The following is a 26,584-nucleotide window of genomic DNA, read 5'->3' as shown; positions in this document are numbered from 1 at the left end:
GATAAATGTGCCAATAACCAATCGACGGATTGTAATAGCCATCCGTCGATATCGCTATCGCTATAGCTATCCATGGTAGGTAGGATCTTTGTATGTGGATAGACCTTTGTATGAAATTGACAGTTCAAGTGTGCCAATATCCCATCTTAAGATTTTAACTTACACCAGTTCTTAAAATAATTAAAAAGCTTTTATTCGTAAGGTTTTATTTATTTTATTTATTTATATTGATTATAAAAATCCGTCGCCAAAAATGGATTGTCTTCGTAGTGTTTGATTATTGGGATGCAGATAAGAGATCGATTATCTGTCACGGTCTGATACTAGATTGGTTTCAATCTGAGATTGTGGATTAATTATTGGGACAGGCGTATCACAATACAATGAGTATAGTGAGGCTATCGGTGAGTTTTGGCCAAAACTCATTCTTGTGAAACTAGAGACGGATGGCATGAGGGATGCCTGGGTAGACTGGCTTGTATGATGGAAAACTATTGTTTCATAGGCCTCTTAGCTTAATAGATAATTATCCGTAGTTTTCAGAACCGAAATATTGTCTTACCGAAACGAGGAGCTGCCAGAAAAGCCTTTAAGAAAAAAATCCAATGATAATTTTGAATTCATATCACTCCAGTCACGATCCGATGCTAGCCAAATATTAATATTATTTTGCCGGACCTCGCAAACTGTTAGAAAATATCAAGTGTTTCTTTAGGATTGGTTGGCTGTGATAGCCTTCGGGATGTTTTTGAAACTTTGTATTGTAATTATATTTGTTTTTGTAGGATAAGATTTACCTATTACTTAGTACTAGACTATTATATGATATACATTTCACTATCATGCTTGGATTTTGTGGGAGTGGATCATTCAGATATTAAGAAAACATTTTGTCTTTGAATATATTTAATTCAACGGAAATACAGTCAATATCTATTATAACGACATCGATGGACTACTCATATTTGGTCGTAAAAACCGATAGGTGTAACAGTCGATGACGTTGTGTTTAAGTATTAAATATAATTGATTTTGATCAATATAATGGGTATGTTGTTCTAAACATTGTCGTCTTAAACGGAATACACTATAAAAAAATAAAATTAGTATCATAAAATATAACTAACTTAAAAAACGTTTATTTTATGCTAAAGTTAGATATTTTTATAAGTATTGGTTACCCGTTATTAAAATTGCAGGTATTCTGAAGTTTAGTACATTTTAAGGCTTCTATTCGAGACGTTATTTGTCCATTTATTGGAGTAGCAGTGTATTATAAATGCGCGTCTATAATTACATTTGGATGTGAGCCCCGCTATACTGCCAAGGAAATATTTAATCATCATTCATCTTTAGTTCTCTGTATGTATAAAACGAATTCCATAAAGCACACCGGAAGTAGAATTGCGATATTAAAATTTAAATATGGAAATTTATCGTCCTTCAATCACAACCTGTTATTATTTAGTAAGTGATACTTGCGTCTATACAATAATACCACAGTAAAGACTCAAACAAAAATACCATAAATCTCTAATAGACGTGTAATATTGAAGGCATTTTTAAACCACTTAGAGCTAATAAAATTCGATCCGTAATAATCGTAAATTGTTAATAATTTGTAACTGTATTTACGAGCTATCAATAAAATTTATAGATCTGATTTATAGTGTTTAGTATTAGTGTGAATTTCTATGTAGAATATTAATGTAGGAGAGACATATTGAAACTATACAAAGATATACTTTATTTACCGAAATTGTTTACTAAATGTATGAGTTACAATATATTTTTCACTGAAGTATTTCCGAATCATTCGACTTAGGGTTCTTCCAGAAAAGAGCGTACCAATAAAAGGCCAGCAACGCACTTGCGAGACCTCTGGCATTAAAAGTGTATCACCTTACATCAGATGAGTCTCTTGCAAGTTTTTCTTAAACAAATGGCTAAATGCTGTAATTTTACTTAATTTTCTACAATAGTAGTAAAAAGATTAAACTAAGATAATGTCACAGTGACACAAACGCAAAAAATAATGTTTTGATATGTAGAAAACTCAGTAGTGCAGTTTTAAGTAGACCCCAGATTTCTGTATCTCTTTCTTGATCATTTGTCAATCTAATAGGCTAGTAGGCTAGTAGGCCTTCTGTGCCTGACACACGCCGTCTACTATTCCAGTCTTAAGCAAGCAGCTTTCTTATATTATAGCAACTTAATAGTTATCTCTACAAGTAAATAGCTTAAACTACATAAGAAATGGACTACCCGGTCAAATATTAAATAGATTAAGAAATAATTAAAATAATTTATTTAATAGTAGCCAACATAAAAGTTGAAGAACTATTTTCTATGAATTTGTCTCGCTCTTGGCAAAACTGCTATTGTTACATAAAAGCATACCACAGTGGTTTTAAAATGCAATATACAATTGTACCATGATTTAGATTGTATGATTCTGTAAAATAATATAATGTTCTGACAAAATAGAAGTAATAAAACTCGTTTTGATATCTAGGTATGATTTTCGTCGTTCTTTGATCGGCTCTAATTAATTCACTCACTAATTAATCGTATTCTTTTGATATTGTTTTTATGTTTGCTAAGCCATATACTGAATTAATTACCCTGAAAGTTATTCGTCTTGTGACATTAAAGTTGTTTGTAAAGCTGCCTAGTGCTGGATTATAAATGCTATGTTGGCTTCAAAACTTTACAGATACATATATAAGAAGTCGTAATTGTCAGAGACAAAGGGTATCAAAAGGTACATACTCTTTAAATGTATTACAATTTACAACTCAGGCTTTTCCAAATTAAATTGAAACTTTTCGAAATTGGAATAAACTTTTTTTTTAATAATCTGGCTGGTTGCGTCCGCTCCACTTGTCTCTGTTAAAATGAAAACTCTTTAAATTTATTGCAGTCTTTTGTCTGTGGAAACAAAAAACAGCCAAAAATAAATTAAAACTTGGTGCTATGTACTTGAAGTAAATACTGATGTTTGGTGGCTTCAATAAAATCAATACAACCTAATTAAACATATTTTTGCTATAATCTGTTTATGTTTTTATGTGTTATATGGCCTTATTAAAGGCCGGCAACCCACTAATACGGGTGATCATGAGCTACATTGGACAGACACATTTCTGCGTCTGTTTTATAGTTTCTTTAATGCAAGTAGTTAATAAACAAGTGTGTGAGGCACAGAAATCCAGCTTAGTCGTAAATAAAAACGATGAACGAAACACTCAGGATTTTTTATCCACAAATTTTCTAGTTAAATGTATAAAAATTCTATGTTTTTCGTTCGCTTAAACAACGCTAACTAATTCATTAGATTTTTTATGAGACACAGGTGTAGACAGGGGCGTTAGATACGAAATACCTCGTCCCAAGTAGAAGTGAAAGTGCATTTTATCATTACCCGAATGTAACGATACATCATTACAAATAGTAACTGAATAAAATGTATATTATATGTAGTTGTCATTTATTATATATAAACATGCGGCAACGCGATCTGATAATCATAATATTATTTATTCATTTATTTATGTAGATAAACGTCTAAAACTGCCTCAAATTTCTTAAATGTAGTTTTAAAGAAAGTCATCAAATCAACAATGTAGAAGTCACGAGAGTGAGAGTGATAACATCTTAATTCACTTGACAAGGAATTAATTGTGATTAATAAAAAAAAGGTAAAGTAATGCTGCTGGCACGAACGTATATTTTTCATCAAGATGATGATCACATATCAAAATTTATAATATTCACGAACTTAAGTTGGACAGTCACCACAACTCAAGAAGCATCCGTAAATTTACAAGCACTGGAATGATTTTTATAATCAATCTCTAGCGACTCGGATATACGAAATATTTTCATAAATACTTGCAATGTTTTACATATTACGAACAGTTACTCGTAAGAATAGCTTACAAATATCAAATCAAAATAAATAAATAAAATACGTTTATTTTGAAACATAAGATCATTATGGTATCACTTATTCCACGTCATTAAATTCGAACCTGTTGGCATCCCTACTCATTGGCAAAGAAGACAGAGGGTGTAGGCCGAGACAAAAAGCCGACTTAAAAAACTCTCGGTAAGTACTCTTTTATATAAAAAAGTAAATCAATACCAATGAAACCCCAAAAACAATTAATGTTCTACTTCACTTAATATTTAATGTATGATGAGAAGAAACTAATAAGAATATATTTTCTCCCAAAGCGTAATCAAACACATACAATATTGGCTATACAATATATGTTAGAAATAAAACCTTTAAGAAATACTCAAATACATTTTTCTCGGCCATTGGTTTTCAATACGAACGGGAAAAGGCCTAGCGTAAACCATTTGAGCAGCCTCCATAAAAAAGTAAAGAAAATATCGCCCTACTTACAAAAAGTCAGGTGCTCGCGAACGGCCGTCATTAATTTCCATTCAATGTTGAATCAGATATAAAATCCTTCGATATCGTTGTGTTTTCTTATATTTCTCTTTGTTTGTGTAAGACTAGGGTAATATAAATTAATGAATAAGATACAGAGATAATAGAGACCGCGCGGCCGCTAGAGCCCATGACATCGTCAGTGAGGTTGGCTCCTAGTAGATGCAGAGATACCAATGTAATACGTACTACAGATGAAGCAGGCCTACCAAGAATAGAGCCAAAAGAGGCTGATAATGACGATGATGAGCCCCGTTACCCGTATAAGCACTTTTGACGTACCGGAGTCAAAGATAGCGCTGTCTCAAAATTTTAGGACTAATTTTGGTCGATGCGGGCTTTTTCGATGTGCCTATTTTTATGTAGGTTAGATACGTATCTTTGACCACAAACTTCTCGGAAACTAAAAGTCACAAAGACCATGTTCCATCAGTTCAGTAGTTTTTGAGATATGGGTATCAAATGAATATAGGATTGGGGGTAATATTTTACGGATGTAACGTCACGAAGATGCAGCGTTTTGTTCGAAGAAAAGGGAGAGAGCGATTGGACCGATTGAGAGAGTATGAGGCTGATGTATTCGTTTAGTAGTTACATATTAGAACTTTAGATGGCAATTCCGTTGCATAACGTCTTGTGTAGTAACCGCAGATTTTTTATTTATTTATATTATCACTATAAACAGTGTAAATAAAGATAAACAAATATATGGAGTGATCATATACTGGTACATGATCATCTATTGGGGCTTTTACCTTTTAAGAAGTTTCTTTTGACATGAGTACTTTGTATGCACGCACTTTTTTTATTTCACTTGTATTTCGTTCCATAAAAAAAGTTATAATATCTTGAAACGACGTATGTTGCATGGGCTATATCTGTATTTGACCAGAGAGTAACCTCTGGGTGACGTGCGTTATGTTACAGAGATAAAAACAATATATACTTAATATAATACGTGACAAATCAAAATATTTAATTAAACTGTAGTCATATAATGTAACAAAATGTTGGGTCTTGATTTAAACAAATTAACCCACAGGCGAGCTACCTTCCTTTTATGATAAACGATACGATTTCTATTCACGTCGTATATAAGATTTTTATACTGAACATTTAATATTTTTTATACATCGATTGGTAGACAAATTTATGGGCCACGATAGGTTTAATGACGAATTATATATGGAAAGCAGAAAAGCATGCATGAACGCTAAGTCAGCAGGACTACTCTACTTCAAATAATTGTTCACTTTGTTGTTTTAACTAATAAAGAATATTCCAGCCAATTAGTAGTAGTTCCGATTTAACACAACTTACGCTATATGAAAACAACACAAACATAAGAATCGCTATTGAAGTTGAATAAAGCAGGGCTGTCGAAAACGATAGGATCGTTCCTATCTATATATTATATATATTATATTCCTTTGTATCGTAACTGTTACAAGATTTTAACGATACGATAATACTCTAGTCGGATAGTATAAAACGTATGCAATGTGAAGGCTCTTCATGAGTTATTAGCCAAGTTGCCTGAGCATGGCATTAATTTTGTCTGCTCACTTGTTACGTGTTATATTGACACTGTTATTATGCAAAAGTTTGTTAAGTCAGGAATTAAACATGTAACTCTGTATTAAGAATTTTGCTCGTGAATTGAGGAGATACGTGACTTGTTACTATGATAATAATGTATGGTATATAATCGAAACAGGTATAATTATGAAAAGAGTGATTTATTCATCGATTTAAAGTGTTAAAGAACTGGTAGTTCTGGATTTCCTTAGCTTATTTTATATTTTGATAACGTGGCCAGTAGACGTGCCGAATTAATCCAGAAACCCAGAAGTTTCCAGGTCAATTCGCAGGTTTAAGAGACACACACATCTCCGAGGATTTCTGCTTGTCTGCACAGACTAAGTGGGTGAATAACGTGGTATTTTAATGGTGAATTTTTCGATTATATATGTAAAACATACAAAGGAATATTGGAATTAAAACGAATAAATTTTGTTTATGGAGTATCAAACTGTCAGTATGATTTTATATTTAATTATTAATTCAGAAAAGCGAAACCTATATTACAGACTGCATATATTTCATATATGACATATGATATATCTCTATAAAGTTGTTATTACAGGCTTCGAAGGCACTATCTTTGAGGCAAGAATTTGCTCAATAGTAATTAGTTTTTTAAAGAAACAGTGCGTTATGAATTGGTACGCTCTTTTTCAAAGTCAAATTGTATTTAAAATACTTTAGTGAGCTGGTTCTACATAGTGCCTTAAGTCTTAATCGCAATCTAAAATCTCCAAATAAGTTTGAATTTAGAATTTGTTTAACCTTGTAGTAATCAAAGAAAACATTTAGTAGGTACAATATATGCGTCTGAGCTATATCATAGACCTGTAGGCGATCAGCCTTTTGTCTGACGTCGATGCTTCGATTTGGGACATGCCGGCTTCATCACGATGAGTAAATAAATACGCACATATAGAGAATCTTTTTGTGCACAACCGGGGCTCGAACTTACGACATCAGGGATGAGAACCCTTAAACCACTAGGTCGTAGCTGCATAATTAAATATTTAATTTCAAAATACGATTTAATATAACGCTGCCGTAAACCCAACATCTTTTCGAGCTTAAATTTCAGCAAGTTAAACTTATTATTTAATCCGAGCTTTCCCTGCGGTTAGCCCCTAAACCTATTCGGTTCCAAAATATTTTAATTTAACCTTTGCTTTGGCCCCCGTCCAAGTTAGTATGTAGATTGTGAAGACAGTGTAAAAGTGCGATTTGTGACCTTCCGACCTTTTGTATAAATTATATTTAGGACGCGAAATGCATTTCTTTGCAAAGTGCTCTCTTACAATATTCTCCCACAATATCATGCTCTACATAATAAAAAAGCCACCTTATTTCATAAATATAAACCTTACAACATACATCTGATACTGTAAAATAATATTTTATTTACACTTCGTTACCATAATATACATATAAAAAAAAACAAAAATAAAGCGAGTCTTAGGCGTAGGGACCTGACGACCCCATCGCCCACTGGTGAAATAACCTGTGAAAGAGGTTATTTCACCAGTGCAATCAGTCAACCCCCTTCCTAGTGGGAGTGCCATGCTGTTGCTTTCGGGCTTCAGCCAAATGGGCAGGCACGACCGGGGCAGTACCACTGTCTCACAGAAAACCGGCGTGAAGTGATGCAATAGGTTTATCTTATTGTACTCGCGTTTCGTTCGGTGAGTGAGACTCCCGGAGCCCATCCCCCCCCCCCCTTCCCCTGAGTATGACGGTGCAGTTTAAAGAAAGATTACCCCAGGGGGGTACCACACGTGGAGAATCCCCCTCTGGGCGTCCATCATCGGAACAATCAGTATCCGGTGGTGGATGCACAGGCTGCCCTTCGTATTCTGGGGTGGGCAAAAACTGCGCTCTAAACAAAACATCCAGTTCTAGTTTTAGGTTTCGATCTCGGGGCAAACGGAAGAATTCGCCGAAGGCAACCCCTTCCACGCTCACAGTGGACTTCACCAATGTTAGGGGGCTCAACTCAAACCTAAGCGCGGTTCACTTTCACCTTGAATCTGCGAAGCCGGCCTTATTCTTCCTCACTGAGACTCAGATATCCTCCCCGGCTGATACTTCTTACCTCTCCTACCCGGGGTACAAATTGGAACATTCATTTGTGCCGCGGGCGGGAGTTTGCGTGTACGTCAGAGAGGATATCTGTTCTCGTCGCCTTGGGACGCTTGAAGGAAGGGACCTATCTAACCTCTGGCTCCGCATAGACTGCGATGACCATCCGCGATTCTATGCGTGCCTGTATAGGTCCCATAGCGGAAATGACGAAACTGACCGACTCATCGAGCACATCCAAATGGCTACAGATTCCCTGCTTGAAAGGGTTCCTACCGCCGAAATCGTGATACTTGGCGATTTTAACGCCCACCATGCCGATTGGCTGGGTTCTGAAACCACCGATCACGCGGGAAGATCCTTTCACGACTTTGCTTTAGCCTACGACCTGACACAAATGGTCCCTGCGATTACGCGAATACCAGATGTGGACGGTCATAAACCCTCTTTGTTGGACCTTCTGCTGACTTCGCATCCGGAGAACTATCAAGTCTCCGTTGACCCGCCATTGGGTTCATCGGATCATTGTGTGGTCCGGAGTACTGTGCCATCTACGCGCCCTTCGCGGTCGCGCTTTTTGGGTTTTCGCCGTATTTGGCACTACAAGTCAGCAGATTGGGACGGGATGCGGTCTTTCTTTGCGTCCTACCCTTGGGGGCCTATTTGCTTTTCGTCTGAAGCTCCAGATTCCGTCGCTGCCTCTGTCGCCGAAGTGGTTCTGCAGGGAATGGAACTCTTTATTCCTTTTTCTGCGGTGCCGATCGGTGGCAAGTCTCAGCCCTGGTTTAAGCGTTCTTGCAAGACAGCCTCGCGTCGAAAGCGAGAATGCTTTAAGGCATGGGCAGAAGCGGCGAAATCTCGTGATGCTAATACCAGCGAACTCAAAAAAGCATATAACTCAGCCTCCAGGTCCTTCAAACGGGAAATCACTAAAGCAAAGTCAGAGCACATTGCCAGATTTGGCGAGAGATTGGCCCAACTCCCTTCGGGGACTCGAGCCTTCTGGTCTCTAGCCAAAGCTGTCCAAGGGAATTTTTGTCAGCCCTCCATTCCACCATTGCACAGGGAGGATGACTCGCTGGCCCACACTGCGAAGGAGAAGGCCGACCTTTTAGGCTGTCTCTTCGCGTCCAACTCGACTTTGGATGACCGAGGGAGATCACCACCGAGCATTTCACGGTGTGATTCTTCGATGCCGGAAGTTACATTCCGGCAACGTGCTGTCCGTAAAGCATTATCTTCCTTGGACATACATAAGTCGAGCGGGCCGGATGGTATTCCTCCAATTGTGCTGCGTACTTGTGCTCCTGAGTTGGCTCCGGTCTTAACGCGCCTTTTCCGGTACCTGTACTCGCTTGGCACTGTCCCGGAGTGCTGGAAGATCGCATCGATACATCCGATCCCTAAAAAAGGCGATCGCTCCGATCCGTCCAACTATCGCCCAATAGCGATAACCTCCTTGTTCTCCAAAATAATGGAATCCATTATTAATTGCCAGCTCCTGGAGTATCTGGAGGGCCACCAGCTGATAAGTGACTCTCAGTACGGCTTTCGTCGTGGTCGTTCGGCTGGTGACCTTCTTGTATACCTTACGCATAGATGGGCGGAGGCAATTGAGTCCAAGGGGGAGGCTCTAGCGGTTAGTTTGGACATAGCGAAAGCCTTCGATCGGGTGTGGCACAGAGCACTGCTCTCGAAGCTTCCAGCCTATGGGCTTCCCGAGAAATTATGCGATTGGATCTCCAGCTTTCTGGCCGATCGGAGCATCAAGGTCGTCATCGACGGAGCATGTTCCGACCTTAAACCCGTGAACGCTGGGGTCCCACAAGGCTGTGTTTTATCCCCGACCCTGTTTCTTCTGCATATCAATGATATGTTGCAACTTAGCAACATTCACTGCTATGCGGATGACAGCACTGGGGACACTCTTTACACTGGCCGGGCAGGTATTTCTCGGGCAGATGTCGATGAGTACCGGAACAAACTTGTGTCTGAAGTAGAAACCCTACTACGTGGAGTCTCTGACTGGGGCAGACTAAACCTAGTCCAATTTAACCCCAAAAAGACACAAGTTTGCGCGTTTTCCGCTAAAAAAACACCCTTTGTCGCTACTCCTCTTTTCGAAAACACTCTCCTTAAAGCCACAGCCAGCATTGGAATACTTGGCGTTGACATATCGAACGACGTTCAGTTTCGCGGTCACTTGGAGGGAAAGGCAAAATTAGCCTCCAAAAAGCTCGGTGTGCTCAGCAGGGCGAGACGGTACTTCACTCCGGGCCACCGCTTGCAACTATATAAAGCGCAAATTCGGCCCCACATGGAGTACTGTTCCCACCTTTGGGCGGGTGCTCCCCAGTACCAGCTTCTCCCACTTGACCGTATTCAACGAAGAGCGGTTCGAATCGTTGACGACCAAAATCTCTCCAAGCGGCTTGATCCTTTGGCGTTGCGTAGAGATGTGGGGTCTCTCTGCATCTTCTACCGCATTTACCATGGAGAGTGTTCAGAGGAGTTGTTCGGATTAATACCTGCAGCTGAGTTTCATCATCGGACGTCGAGGCAGAATACGAAATTCCACCCGTATCACCTCGACGTCCGCCGTTCCACAACTGCGCGTTTTTCCAGGCAGTTTTTGCCGCGCACCACCACTCTGTGGAACCAGCTGCCAACTGAAGTATTTCCGAACCAATTCGACTTAGGGTCCTTCAAGAAAAGAGCGTACCAATTCTTAAAAGGCCGGCAACGCACTCGCGAGCCCTCTGGCATTGAGGGTGTCCATGGGCGGCGGTATCACTTAACATCAGGTGAGCCTCCTGCCCGTTTGCCCCCTGTTCTATAAAAAAAAAAAAAAAAAAAAAAAGAGTTACTTAAATCATTAGGCAACTGGTGGCCTTATCGCTAACAAGCGATTTCTTACAGGCAACCCTAATATGGAACAATAAAAAATAAACGTCTACAGATGGTAAAGTACAAGAAGAGCATAATTAATTAACGAAAAAAAGAACTCAAAATAATATGACTATAACTAAAATAAAATAAAACCTAAAGAAAAAATAAAAATATGTAATAAACAAAAATGTAAAAGCTTTTCCAAAGGTTAATTGAGTCACAATTAAAATATATAAGTAGTAGTTAATTACGAGGCAGAAGAAAAATGATCATAAAGAAGATTCTTTAATAAATTTAAAAACTGAGCTGTTCTGATATCAATTGGTAAGGAGTTCCATTGCAGGATACTTTCCACAGTGAAGGAGGAGTGATAGTATTGTTTTTGTTACGACTTAATTTGGATTAATACCTGCAAAAGAATTTTCTTTTATGGTGATGATTTGATGGTATTTACTATCCGTATTACCTCGACGTCCGTCGCTCCATGGCTGAGCGTTTCTTAATTCCGTTATGCTGCGTATTCTCAGTATGTCGAACCAGCTGCCAATTGAACTATTTTCAAGCCAATGCGGCTTAGGGTCCTTTAAAAAGGCGCAAAAAAATTTTAAAGCCTGCAACGTACTTGCCTTCTGGCAATGTCAGTGTTCAGGAATGTGTGAAATATGTATTGTAATGAATATAAGTTTTAAACCGGTAAATCTCTCCTCTTAAATAACAACATTAAGAATGACAAGCACATAGCCGTAAACTAGATCTCTCCCGCGGAGACGCCCACACAAAATATGTCCTGAGCTCTGACCGCGATAAAATTTAATTTATTTTCCGATATGACTTGTATTTATTGTACAGGCAATAAACTTGATATAAAATTATCTCCTTATTGTTTAGAATAAAACAAATGAGTGTCTCCACTTGTCATTACTTTTCAGGACTTTCAATTAGCTTCGTAATTTAATAGTAGATGTTAGATTGAAAGATTTTAATACTATTTACTAGGATTTTTTTAAGGAATAGAGAGCAAATGGGTTTGACGACCTCCAAGTAGTACCAGCGTGGACGTAGACAATGCTCGCAAACACGACGGCCTTTTAGGATTTAATACGCTGTTTTCTTAAAGGGCCCTATGTCAAATTAATTCGGAAATACTACTTCGGGCAGCCTGTTTTGTAAATTGGATTCCTATCAGTCCAAATACTAAATAATGATGTCATGCTACGCCATGTACAGTATTGCTGAACTGCATAACAAAAATCTCAAAAATTTAGTATATATTAGTATGTTGCCTTTTGTGGCTAAGTAACCGGGTTTGAAAAACAACCGTTAGAAAGATTAAATATCCTATGTTCAACCTCAACATTACTTCCATATTCTAATTCGAACCTCAAAGCAAAGTCTCTTCTTAGGCGCTTTCAAATAAGTGATCATAGTCATAGTTCAAGTAGAACTTATACTATAGAATTACAGAAAAGCTTTCAGGATATTTCCCTCATGTGAAGTAGTTTCGATATATTGAAATTAAGAGTCCTTTCTCCTATAACAACACTGTCCGCGATGCGTAATCCTATTATCCAATGTATGTAGAATCACAGAAACGGCTAAAGGAGTATGTTAAAGACGAGTTATGATAATTTAACTTCGATACATATCAATTATAGGCACTGAACAATGACAATTGAAATGCGTCAGTATCCTGTAAAGCTTCGAAATTATACGATTTGCAATTTACTTTGTAGTATCAATGGGACAAATAGAATTTTCAAATACTCTTTTGTCCATACAAAGCATATATGTATATGCTAATTCTATTGAAAATTGTATTAGTACTATTTCATATAATGCATGCTACTCAGATTATATTCTTAAGATTACAAGACAAAAACCCGCACGAGTTTTTAAGTCCAGACGAGATTTTTGTTCTGTTTCGTAATATTTTGTAATATCAGATGATCAGCCTGTTCTCACATGCATCGTCTTGGGTCTAAGTGGATTTCATTACGATATTTTCCATCACCGTACGACTGTGTTAAATGCGCACATATATTACATAAATGGTCTATATGTTTCAATTTTTGTGTTGAAATTTATATTAATTACATTAGTAATTACTATATAGTCCCACAATCATCAATTGGTTCAATAATGTTTTATCGCGTTTACAAATTTGCAATTGAATGAAAATGAAAATATTATGTACACCTATATGACGACACCAAAGCTACCAGACCTAGATTAAGCATTAATATTATTTTCTATGTAAAAGAACCTGTCACATTGTCTGATACATTATTAAAGTACATAAAACAATACCTTCCCACAAGGATATTAAGTATTAAATATTCACAATTACTAAAGCAAAAAACTGACCGCGCTGTAATCAAAAATGATTTATAAGGGGCTGGCGTCTCTTAATCAAAATTAAGTAATTACCACCACCCGGCTATGTTAAGTGTAGCCTTCTGTGTGCTCGGCCGTTACACAAAAGATCGTTCATTTTAGTTGGCTATTCGCCGTCGCGTTTGTAAACACTATTACTCCAATATGTAAAAATCTAAGTTTTTGCCCGGAAAGTTTATTAAATTAGACCCAGTTTTTATCTGTATGTCTGCCAAATAATTCCAATAGAATAAAATACATTATAAAATAATACTTACATATATATAATAATATTTTGATTATTTTTTGTTTTAATAGTTTTTAGTAATAATTTGTAAAAAGAACATAAGTTCGTATTTATATCCGTTAAAGAAGGCTATGCAAATGTCAACTGTAAAAACAAATTGGTAAAGAACATGTGATCTGAATAAGACTATGTTTAATGTTTAAGAACTTTATTTATTTCTCATTACAAATAAAATATTTTATTTACATAAGAAACTTAATATAAATAATACATATATACTAATAGTATTTTATTTCTTGATAATTATTCCTAAGCCACTTTAAGTAAAGATGATATATATATATTTCGCTTTATTACATAAAAAAGTATCACATTGTTTCAACGTGTTTAAAGTGTCAAATTTAAATACTGTTTAAAAATTCATTGATAAAGCATATCCAATGATCATAAAGACAATCAAAAGTCTGTGATATAGAGTTATTTCATCAATCATTTGAGTATTTAATAAAGCACTGTACGGAGGCGATTCAATAATTAAAATAAAAAAGTAGTTAAGTTTATTCGTTGAACAAACATAATTTAATCCGATTATTAAACGACTTTCAACCTAAATTATTCCTTTATAAGACCATGAATGGCTTACAAGATTAAAGGCGAAAGATGTCGAGTGGAACTGCAGTCCATTATAATGCGGGTTCGTTTGCATCTCAACAAGTCGTCAGTCATACCTCATTTTTATTCATGCCGACTGCAAAGGGCGCTCGATTGATGCACGCATTGTATTGTAATCGCCGTATCATTGCCGGTTATTGTGCATAATCACACCACAATACTCATATTAAATGGCTAGTTGAATATTAATTTAACTTCATAGGGAAATAGTCATAAGCTATTGTCGGATGCGGTCTGTATGGATCTATTAACGATAACAATTCTTGTAATTGAAAATGGCTTCCGGATTTAAATTTATTTTCCGCTGAGTCACTCAAAACAAAAGAACGTGCAATAATTGAAGACGGCTTCCAAATTTAAATTTATTTACTTTTTTAATCCATAAACACTATAAAAACAAAAGAACGTAGAAACCCTCAATACAACCTCAAACTCTTTGGTGCGCAATATATTATAAGAGAGCGATGGTTTAGTATTCAGAATTGGGGAGTCAGTTTTTTTGTTTTATAATGTAATTGTAATGTAAATGTAATTTTGCTTGCAGTACGATGCATTTTATTATTAATACAACTTTTATTTATTAACCATGCTTGCTTTTTGTAATAGAACTCAGAATCTCAGATAAAATATCTTGAAAATATTTTTACTTCAATAATTCTCTCAGTATGGTTGAAGGGAATTTTAAACGTAATTTAATATCAGTAAGAACTATGCTTTGGATTCAATAGAATCTTGGTCAAAAACTACACACAAAGACCTCTTCCGCGAATTTTCCATTGTGAGCATTAGACTTCGCACGACTTGATAATTATTATTTTCCTTGATGCCGTGGGTGTATGGGATCATCATTGTTGCAGCATGTAAAGCCTCTACCTGCCTATAAATAGTTTGAATTGTCTTGTACCAGTTTATATAAACAAACTGTGTACGTAGGTAGAGTGCATAATTTAGTGTTTGTATTTAGTTCACCGCGGCTTATCAAGTAAACACTAAATCTATCTCCTGATAATTAAAAAAAATCTGTGTACAAAGTTCAAATAATTTTAAATGACAAAAGTTATTGCATTTTATAAGAAATATTTCTTTAAATGATACAGTTATCATCGGTAAAATATATTTCTGGATCTTTATTAAGTTAAAAGAAAAATTGCCACGGTCTTTCCTATCTGAATTCAATCTTTATGTAGTGGTGTCTGCCTGTGCCTGTGTGTCTACAATATAATTAATAATCATGTTGAAATATAATATCGAGTGTTGAATTCGTGACCAAAATTCATTTGGATAACGTCAAATTGCAAAACAAAAGGTTGACACTATATACATAATACATATATATCAATTATTTTTGTATAATTTTAGTTAATTTATAGTTCCATTTAATTAATTTATTATATATTTAAATAATAATGATGTAATATAATATATACAGTCAAAATCTGTTATAACGACATGGAAGGCACATATTTCGTCGTAAAAACCGATTTTCTAATTAATCAGAGACCTTTGATTTTGGTCAATATAACCGGTATGTTTTTCTAAACGATTTCTTCGGAATTCGTTTTGATTGCATATTATATTTAAAAATTGAAATTGATTTAAACAAAAATAATTCTATTATATTGCTACGTTCCAAAAAGTTACCTTTTTTACAGTTCATTGTTGAAACCAAAGCCACTGTATCGACCATCTCATATTTATTCAATAATTTAAAAGAAAATTGATTATATATATGTCTAACAATATAAACCGAAATTTCTTATATTACTTTTCGTTCTACTTAAGCGTTCAAATACGTCACAGTCGGATACTTCGATTTTATAAGATTGATGCAGAAAACCCTCCATCAGCTTCGACAGAAACTTAGATCCATCGAAAATTTTGTTAATATTGGAAAATGATTCTTCACGAACGCTATTCAAACATTATGTTTGTGTTAGAATTTATTGAAACTAATTTAAGTTTATGAAAACGTTACCTAGAACCGGTAAACTTCGTATCCACCTACATATATTTGTGTCAACTTAATACATTTTTAATAACAGACCAATAGATACCATATACTTCTACACAAATTTCAGATTTTTTTATGTCTTAAAACTGTCGGTTTTAGCATATTTCTGTACTTATTATTTATGTCTCCCAACGTTTAAACATTCCCTGAACTTTGACAAATATTTAATAGAATCGATAATATCTAGCCATTATCGAGATTTAGCGATAGAAAGGGATAGCAATTCATTTTTGTAACTTATAGATATTTTTGCGATGTGTAACGCCCTAACATAAAACCAACAGCCAACAGCTACTCGGTATGGCCGGAAGACATCGGAACAGTTTTCCTTAACGCGTGTCCCTGTGAGCAAGAGCGTCTTCTGCGATACTGCAAGCCCTATTTCTGAGTTCACCGTCACCGAGTACTTGCGTGTCGTCTCCCAGGCCTTTTTAGTATTGAGAGTCGGCATCTGGAGATACATTCCCAAACTCACTCCGCGTTCTCTTTATGTACGAAGTTTCTACGTACCAAACAGCGGAGATGCAATGTCGTCTTAAATACAAGTTATTATTACAGCTAAATGTCACAACTGTTGTGTATGTGTGTATGAATACCTAAGCAAAAATTTTTATAAATTAGTGTTTTGTTTTAATTTTTGTCGTGTGTTATTTATCAAAATCCATACAGTGGTTTTTTGTTTCACACTTACAATATAGTTAAAATTGAACGATAAAATATTATAAACAATGCAGTGCACACGTTAATTATAATTATGAAAATTTGACTGCGATAAATCGCACTAAATTGTGATGACATAATTATTGTTAAAAACGTTTTAAAATGTCATCCACAGATTACATTCGATTCAAAATGTTTATAATTTAATGTTAATTTTCGTTTTAATTACTTTTTACTCTTTGCCTCTGTGGCTGACTCATCCAGTTCATGCTTTAACGACTATAACCTAGGGTTCGATTCGCTGTTAGACAATCTCGATTGATGTATATTGTACAATTTAATAAAGTTTATATTCTTTGACAAATAGATGCGATTTCAACCAAAGACAAAAATCAGATCTAACTCTCTTATACTGTTTTCCCATTTATGTACTATTTAAGTTACACGAAAATGATAAGGGCAAATTTAAAATTTGAGGCTAATAAACTTTTATTGTTGTCTTCCAGGTTGCACCTTTCCATCTCGTTGGCAAGGCAAATGGTTCCAATCTGGTGTGATCCAGCCGATCGTCATCGAAGGTAACATCCTTTCGAATAAAGGACGCTGCCTGTCTTCTGAAGGGGACAAGTTCCTAATAGTGGACGAGTAAGTCAATTTAACTTATATAGAAACTGTATTTGTACATAGGAAAATATCAAAATCTCATGTTAAGATTATACAAAAATAGTACAGCCGATAATGTGAAAGAATAGTGTATATCTGTGAACAAAAATGAACTTATCATCGTCTGATCTGACCACATAATTATATATATATATATAAAATGAAGTTTACGTAAACAGATTTTCACAGAGTAAACACGACGTAAAAAAAACCAAAAAAATGTTAATGCAGCGTTGGTCCTACTCCCAAATTATGCTGAATCATAAACTAGATAAAAAAATTATCTTTTATCTATAATTGCGTTACAATTCTTAAAAATGACAAATTACCGTTATCTATGTAAAACATGAAATGAACCCGAGTTGAGCAATAATTTTAATGGCAGTATTATACAGAGATCATTGTCTGTCCAAATATCTCTGAAGTGCTCTTCATCGATAAAATCTGGAATGAAGATATTACACACACTGTGCTGTAGTTCTCTCAAAGTTGTGGGTTCGAATTACACAATTAAAGAAAAAAATGTTTAAAAAAATATTTTAACAGATATAAACATAACCTTATCGATTGACTGATTGTCATCCTTACCTCTTGATATCAGACGAGCTCAGTCTTTAAATTTTTTTAATTATCTTTTTGAGCATTTATTTCCTGCCTCGTAATTAGCTACTTATATATTAATTATTATTTAAATTTTAGTTTAGTTTTTGTTGGTATATTTCTAGTGTTAGGTACATGTAATTTTATTTTTATTTTTGTACTTTATAAGAAGAATAAACACTGCAAAGTTTACCCTAAATAGGTGTTCCTTTTTTTATTTTTCCATACAAGGGAAAGTAGAAATAGCTTGTTAGCGATAAGGCCGCCGGTTGCCTAATAACTTATGTAACCTGTTTTTGTATTTGTATATACAAAATATAGAGTAGTAAACAAATTGACCTCTTTTAAACTGCTTTATTTTGCCTTAATATTGTTACGAAGACGGGTCAACTGCAATGTTTTTAGATTTTTTCACTACTTAGAGAACTTTTCAGCAGGCTGAAATATGATTTATGACCGTTTCAGGAGAGGGTCAATCACATATTAGAAAATCGAAATTTACATAATGTTGCCGTAGTTTTCAGGAGGCTGAAACATTTTTTCAGTCGGTTTCAGAACACGTATAGATGAATGGTACACTTTTCAGCAGACCCGTTTTCAGGCGTTTTCAGGCCTGGTTATAACCCTTTGATGAAGGAATATTCTAGAACGAATTTTCTAGGTGTGGGACAAGCACTGTTTGATACGCGAAAGAGAGAAAAGATAAGAACCTTCTCGAAGTTAGACCGAGAACTCTAGAACGTCGTACGACAAGCACGTAGCAATGTGCGAAAGAGATAGCAAGTACGCGCGTTCTAGAATTAGGCGATCGCTACTCAGTAGCGCTCCCGCCTAGAAAGTTCTCGTAAACATCGGAAACATCGTTCGAGATTCTTCCCAGGGATATATAAGCGAGCCAAAACGCGATCACTCAGTTCAGTTTTGAATGCGATTCCAAGCGATAAACAGCGAAGAGAAAAAGTGCGACAAGTGCGATACCAGTGATAAAGTACTGAGTGATTTAAGTGATTAGTGACAGTGTTTCCTTGTGTGTGTTATTAGTGCTTTTCTGTGCGTAATTTCCAGATATTAGTGTACACGAATTCCTCATAGATTTTATTGAAATAAACCCTTGAATAATTCGACGGCGTTTTCTATCCGATCCCCTAGCTCGTAACATTTTGGTGTCAGAAGTGGGATAGAAAAATGCCAATTACTCCAAGGGAGAATCCAGAGGAGTTTGTAGCAGAGTCTCCAGCTGCGGAGGGAGTGCAGACAAGGGCACAAGCAGCACGTGACGCCGCCCGGAGACAGAGTTTTGATGCGAACCGCGGAATGGGCGAAAGCAGCGACGCCAACATCCTCCTTGCTCTGCGCCAAATGATGGAAGAACAGGCAAGACGACAAGAGGAACAGGCACGACAAATGATGGATGAACAGGCACAGGCACGCCGATTGATAGAGGAACAGGCCCGTCGCCAGGAAGAACAAGTTCGGCGATTGATGGAGGAACAGGCACGCCGTCAGGAGGAACAGGCCCGGCATCAGGAGGAACAAGTTCGACAAATGGTGGAAGAACAGGCACGACGTCAAGAGGAACAGACACGCCAAATGGTGGAAGAACAGGCTCAGACACGTCGTATGATGGAGGAACAGGCTCGTCATATAGGAGAAAAATTAGGAGATCTTAAACAAGAAGTTGATAAAAAAATTGAAAATTTGGAATCTGACGTGGATAGCAAGCTATCGAAACAGGACAAACGGATTCTCGGATTGGAACATGAAATGCAGTGCTTGAAGACCACGGGTGTCGTAACGTCTGTAGCACCATCTGGAAATCTAAAAGTGCCTCCCTTTGATGGTAAATCTTCTTGGGGCGCGTACAAGGTACAGTTTGAGACTGTAGTAGAGTCAAACGGGTGGAATGACGATCAAGCTGTCACCGCCCTTATTATGGGACTGCGAGATGAAGCCCTCACCATACTAGATACCAAGACAGGTAAAGTGACGTTGAAGCAACTGCTGGATGCCCTGGAATCACGGTACGGAGATGCACACTTAGAGCACGTCTATAGGGCTCAATTAAAGGATAGGATACAGCAATCAAATGAAAGCTTGCAAAAATGGGGAGTAGAAATAGAGACGCTGGTTAGGAAAGCCTACGCATCCTCACCAGACGTTGCAGACAAGATGCTGGTTCAAGCTTTCGTCGACGGTATTCGTGACCGTGAAATTCGAATGGCTGTGAACCTAGGACATCATAAGGACCTCAAGAATGCTCTTGCCCATGCGTTGGAAGTGGAAACATTTTGCAAGGATTCTCGACCTAACCGTATTAGGGTTGTCACGGAAAGACGTACTTCCCAACGTGGACCCACTTGTTACCTCTGTGGAGAAGTAGGGCATATGAGGTTTTCATGCCCTAAGAGAAATCTCCAAAGTGAAATGAAGACAAGACGTGGGGAGCCCGAAGAAGTGGATGTGACTGCCGCTGAACAGCGGCAGGGAAACGAATAGAAGCCAGGACCACGGGGCGGGTGCTGGCCGGATCTGTAAGGAAGGCCCCAAAAGTTATGATCTCTCAAACTCAGGATGGGAATACCATTGTCATCGACGGAGAAGTTAACGGAACTAGGTGTGAGTTAACCCTTGATACTGGAGCTTCCCGGACAGTTATCAGATACCAACTTCTGAAATCATTTTACAAAAGTCTTTCTGGTGGAAATGTACAGCTCCTTACAGCTACTGGCCAGCACATAACCGTTCGAGGAGAAGGTATCGCTACCTTCAAGATTGGTGGGAGATCATACAGACACAAGGTGGTAATTGCTGACATTGTGGATGACTGTATTATCGGCTTAGACTTCATGAAGCATTACAACTGTAAGATTGATCTGAAGAACGGCACATTCAAGTGTAGAGATGAGGTAGTTTCTCTAAAGGGCAACACGTTGAAAAGTGGGTACGACGTCTATAGAGCTATCACTGCAGATGATACAGTCAGTAAACAACGCGAGATAGTTCAAGCAGTATTGGAGGACTGTAAGGAAACTTTGACGAAAGAAGAAATTGCGAAAGCAAAGAAACTATTGAATACATTTTCAAACATGTTTGCTACACACGATGGAGATTTAGGAAGAACAGGGGTAGTCAAACATCAAATTGAGACTGGAAGTGAATCACCAATACGTTTGCGACCGCGACGAGTACCTGTCGCATATGAAAAGAATATAGACAAGATGATTGCGGAAATGTCAAACCATAATGTCATTGAATCATCTTCTAGCCCTTGGTGTTCTCCAGTAGTTTTAGTCAAGAAAAAGGATAACAGTTTAAGGTTCTGCGTCGACTACCGTCGTCTTAATGATATCACGAAGAAGGACAGTTATCCCTTACCTAGAATAGATGACACCTTGGATACTTTAAGTGGGGCCAAATGGTTTACAACTTTAGACTTGAAAAGTGGCTACTGGCAAGTGGAGATAGACCCAAGTCATAAAGAGAAGACAGCGTTCTCAACTGGAAAAGGACTATGGCAATTTAAAGTTATGCCGTTTGGGCTTTGCAATGCACCTGCCACTTTCGAAAGACTAATGGAGAAAGTACTGTCAGGGCTGATAGGAGAAGCCTGCTTAGTGTACTTGGATGATGTAGTCATCGTTGGGAAAGACTTCGATGATCACATACGGAATCTTCAACGGGTGCTCACCAGACTGCAGGGAGCCAACCTGAAACTTAGTGCTAAGAAATGTTTATTTTTCAAAAGAGAAGTCAGCTACTTGGGTCACATTATATCGCAGGATGGTGTTCGAACAGACCCCAATAAGATAGTTGCGGTAAAGGAGTGGCCAGTACCTAAAGATAAAACTGAAGTCCGCGCTTTCTTAGGCTTATGTTCTTACTACCGACGATTCGTGAAAAATTTCGCGGATATTGCAAAACCACTTCACAGACTCACCGAAGAAAAGAGGCGATTCACATGGGACAAAGAGTGCGAAGATGCGTTCAATGAGCTCAAGAACCACCTATGTGAGACTCCGATACTAGGCTACCCGGATCCAGATGGCGAATTTGTGGTAGATACAGATGCCAGTGGAATTGGCATTGGAGGTGTACTATCACAAGTAAAAGGTGAGCACGAGCAAGTAATAGCCTACTTCAGCAAGTCGTTGTCGAAACCAGAACGGAACTACTGTGTCACTCGGAGGGAACTACTGGCTGTTGTGAAGACGCTGCAGCACTTCAGCAAATACTTGTTAGGTCGGGAGTTCCGTCTTAGAACAGATCATGCTGCATTAAAATGGCTACTTCAGTTCAAGAATCCGGAAGGACAAGTGGCTCGATGGATCGAACAACTGCAAGAGTATGACTTTGCTACCGAACATCGCAAGGGCAGAGCCCACGGGAACGCAGATGCATTGTCTCGAAGGCCATGTGAGGACGATTGCAAACATTGTACAAGACACGAAGGTAGAGAGGTTGCCCATATAAGGATACTAAGGACAGACACCATTAGTCCAGATTGGTGTGGGAAATTAATTCAGGAAGAGCAACAACAAGATTCTGACATTAAACCAATTCTGGACTGGATGCAATCTTCAACTATCAAGCCGCGATGGAATGACGTTGCATCTACTAGCACCACGACCAAGAGTTACTGGGCTCAATGGGATAGCTTAGTTCTTCACAATGGAGTATTATGTCGCAAATGGGAAAATACTCGAGGGGATGCATCTCATCTGCAGTTAGTTGTGCCAAGATCCAAGGTTCGCAACATATTGGAAATGTATCATGATGGCTCATCAGGCGGGCACTTAGGAGTGAAAAGGACTCTTCTGAAAATTAAAGAGAGATTTTATTGGATACATTGCCGCGAAGATGTAGAAGACTGGATTCGGAAATGTAAAGCTTGTGCAGCTGTTAAAGGCCCACAGACGAGAACTAGAGCGAGTATGAAGCAATACAATGTCGGAGCACCATGGGAGAGGATAGCAGTTGACATAGCCGGACCATTTCCATTAACAGAAAAAGGAAATAAGTACATCATGGTTGTTATGGATTATTTTACAAAGTGGCCCGAAGTATTCGCTATTCCTAATCAAGAGGCAGCTACAGTAGCTGAGATACTTGTAAATGACGTATTCTCTAGATTTGGAGTACCCTTGGAGATGCACAGTGATCAGGGTAGAAATTTTGAGTCTCAACTGTTTCAAGAAGTATGCCGGTTAATGGGAATTCATAAGACGCGGACTACTCCATATCACCCACAGTCAGATGGAATGGTGGAACGTTTTAATCAAACCTTGGAAAGGCATTTGGCAAAATTGGTGGACAGCCAACAAAAGGACTGGGACAAGTATATTCCGTTATTTTTAATGTCATACCGGTCTGCGGTTCATGAAACAACGAACGTTACACCTGCTTTAGCCATGTTTGGGAGACAACTTAGATTACCAGCGGATATTGTAACTGGACGACCACCTGACACCCCGGAGACTGTTACAGAATATGCGGCGGATCTGCGTAATAGACTGTATGAAATCCATGAACACGTACGAGCATCACAGAGCAAAATAAGTGAGACTACGAAGATAAGGTATGACAGGAAGACGAATCACATAGAATTTAAAGAAGGCTCGCAGGTATGGCTCCATAACCCGACAAAACGCAAAGGAAAATCACCAAAGCTTCAAGCCGACTGGGACGGTCCATACACGATAGTCACGAAGATTAATGACGTTACTTACCGGATAAAGAAAATGAGTGGTTTAAGGAGCAAACCGAAAGTCGTTCACATAAATCGATTGGCGCCCTATAAAGGAAGTAATGATGCTCGGGACGAGCATGTCTAAGGAGAGGGTAGTGTTACGAAGACGGGTCAACTGCAATGTTTTTAGATTTTTTCACTACTTAGAGAACTTTTCAGCAGGCTGAAATATGATTTATGACCGTTTCAGGAGAGGGTCAATCACATATTAGAAAATCGAAATTTACATAATGTTGCCGTAGTTTTCAGGAGGCTGAAAAATTTTTTCAGTCGGTTTCAGAACACGTATAGATGAATGGTACACTTTTCAGCAGACCCGTTTTCAGGCGTTTTCAGGCCTGGTTATAACCCTTTGATGAAGGAATATTCTAGAACGAATTTTCTAGGTGTGGGACAAGCACTGTTTGATACGCGAAAGAGAGAAAAGATAAGAACCTTCTCGAAGTTAGACCGAGAACTCTAGAACGTCGTACGACAAGCACGTAGCAATGTGCGAAAGAGATAGCAAGTACGCGCGTTCTAGAATTAGGCGATCGCTACTCAGTAGCGCTCCCGCCTAGAAAGTTCTCGTAAACATCGGAAACATCGTTCGAGATTCTTCCCAGGGATATATAAGCGAGCCAAAACGCGATCACTCAGTTCAGTTTTGAATGCGATTCCAAGCGATAAACAGCGAAGAGAAAAAGTGCGACAAGTGCGATACCAGTGATAAAGTACTGAGTGATTTAAGTGATTAGTGACAGTGTTTCCTTGTGTGTGTTATTAGTGCTTTTCTGTGCGTAATTTCCAGATATTAGTGTACACGAATTCCTCATAGATTTTATTGAAATAAACCCTTGAATAATTCGACGGCGTTTTCTATCCGATCCCCTAGCTCGTAACAATATGTAATGGAATTATCAGATATTTTCACATTTGTAACCTCTGCCTCTGGCTTTACGACCCGCGGTCATCAATAAGGATATATATTATAACAAAATCAGTTATGCCTTTGTTGCTTTCTGTCAAATTGTATATTCGCTGTGTTTGAAACAGACATACTGTGCTATTAGGCGCGTCCACATAGAGCGAGCAGCCTCGCGCGGCAAATGCCTCGCGAGACAGCCGCACGCGGTAAGCCCGAGCCTCTAGAGTACGCGCGGCAAACGCTAAGGCGGCGAGGCGGCTAAGCAAATCAAAAATCCGATACTCGATGGATCGGGCGCTCGGTCTCTCGCTCACGGAAACTCGCACGCTTGCCTCGGCCGAGGCACGTCCACATTAAGTGCTCGCTCATGGTGGACACGCATATTGACTGATTTAGATTATCGATTATTAGAGATCCGGTTATCACCGGAATTGCAAATTGTCAATTGGCTATTCCTTTTTTAAAAGTCAAATAATCTCATTATTCCAAGATTTATCGCAAAAACTAATTTTATATTTACATGTTAAAATTTTAATTATAATTTCAGGAAAGGATGCTATCGCTGTGTCGTAATGCACGAGAAGCATATTAATGTTCTACAGTATAAAGAAAGTAAGTAAACAGTTTATAATCAACGAGTATTATATTTTTTTGTATTAAACGCCAACGAAATCCAGATTTTTGATAAGTCAATGTGTAGTGAAAAAAAGAGCACGTTACGATGGGCTTTAGACAAAAATACACGAAAGGTGAACCACTAAAATCGAATGGAAAAAATAGAGAAAAACATATTTTTTTAGAGGCATGCAATGCACATGCATAAAAGATTGATTTCTTCGATTTCTGATTGATGGTGTAGGTAGAAAAAGCTACTGAATATTTACATACGGTTTCTTTTTGACTCGTAGAATACATGTAATACACACTAAAACTCCACAACTATTCAAAAATTTTATTCTCTCTTTTGTTTTGTTATAAATTTCGATTCTTTTTAAATTCAGATGAAATAACTTAAGTTCATTCAATTATCCATGAGCTTGAAATGACATTAATTGTGCTTTTTTACAGCATTCTGTCATCGTCGTGATGCACTCCCTCATCTGTGTTCCTTGATCACTGGCGACGCTCTCCTTTACTCAATGTTCAGAGAAAATGCTGAGCCGGTCGACTGTCCACTAAAAGCGCCATTTTCCTTTACATACAACAGGTATGTTCACTATTTCTGTTATTTGTCACACTAATGTCTTTTAGATTTATTACTTAGAATAAAAACCACGGAGACCCTTATAAAATTTTTGCCGTGTTATTTATTTTTAATGTGTTTTTTATTCATTTTAATTAGTGTTTTTTATACATATACGGAGCTAAATCTTGTACCTGCCTTAGTTCCGCAGTCATAAGAATATTACGCAGCAAGGTGATAGCTTCTTACTGAATTTTTTAAGAAGGTAACACAATTCTGACTCGGCGCTTTGTTCTCAACTTTATGCTCTTCAGGAATAATTATGCAGTAGAATTTGTACTAGATAAATACGTATAGGATTTTAATACAGATGATTATGCTAATAATTGAAGCCAGCTGATTCTTAACGCTCTCTCATGATTTTAAAGGCAATTATATTTATCTGTAGCTGCCTATGTATCGTCATTGCCGTGTCTTGAGACCCTCAAGAAAAAGGAACTCATATTCCTAT

At 37.6% G+C, this 26,584-nt stretch overlaps 1 protein-coding gene across 4 annotated transcripts in view; it reads left to right on the top strand.

The window, feature by feature from the left end:
* Positions 1-26,584, top strand: part of LOC110998393 — a 106,670-nt gene that overhangs the window by 64,690 nt on the left and 15,396 nt on the right. For all 4 annotated transcript variants that reach the window (XM_045631565.1, XM_045631564.1, XM_045631566.1 and 1 more), the window contains exons 3-5: positions 17,481-17,619; positions 25,438-25,502; positions 25,959-26,097. In XM_045631565.1, coding sequence (XP_045487521.1) covers positions 17,481-17,619; positions 25,438-25,502; positions 25,959-26,097 — 343 coding nt within the window. The remainder of the gene's footprint in view (positions 1-17,480; positions 17,620-25,437; positions 25,503-25,958; positions 26,098-26,584) is intronic.

Source organism: Pieris rapae, chromosome 16 (assembly GCF_905147795.1).
Source record: "Pieris rapae chromosome 16, ilPieRapa1.1, whole genome shotgun sequence".
Lineage (NCBI taxonomy): Eukaryota > Metazoa > Arthropoda > Insecta > Lepidoptera > Pieridae > Pieris > Pieris rapae.
The sequence above is the reverse complement of the archived record's forward strand: the minus strand, read 5'-3'. Positions and strand labels throughout refer to the sequence as shown.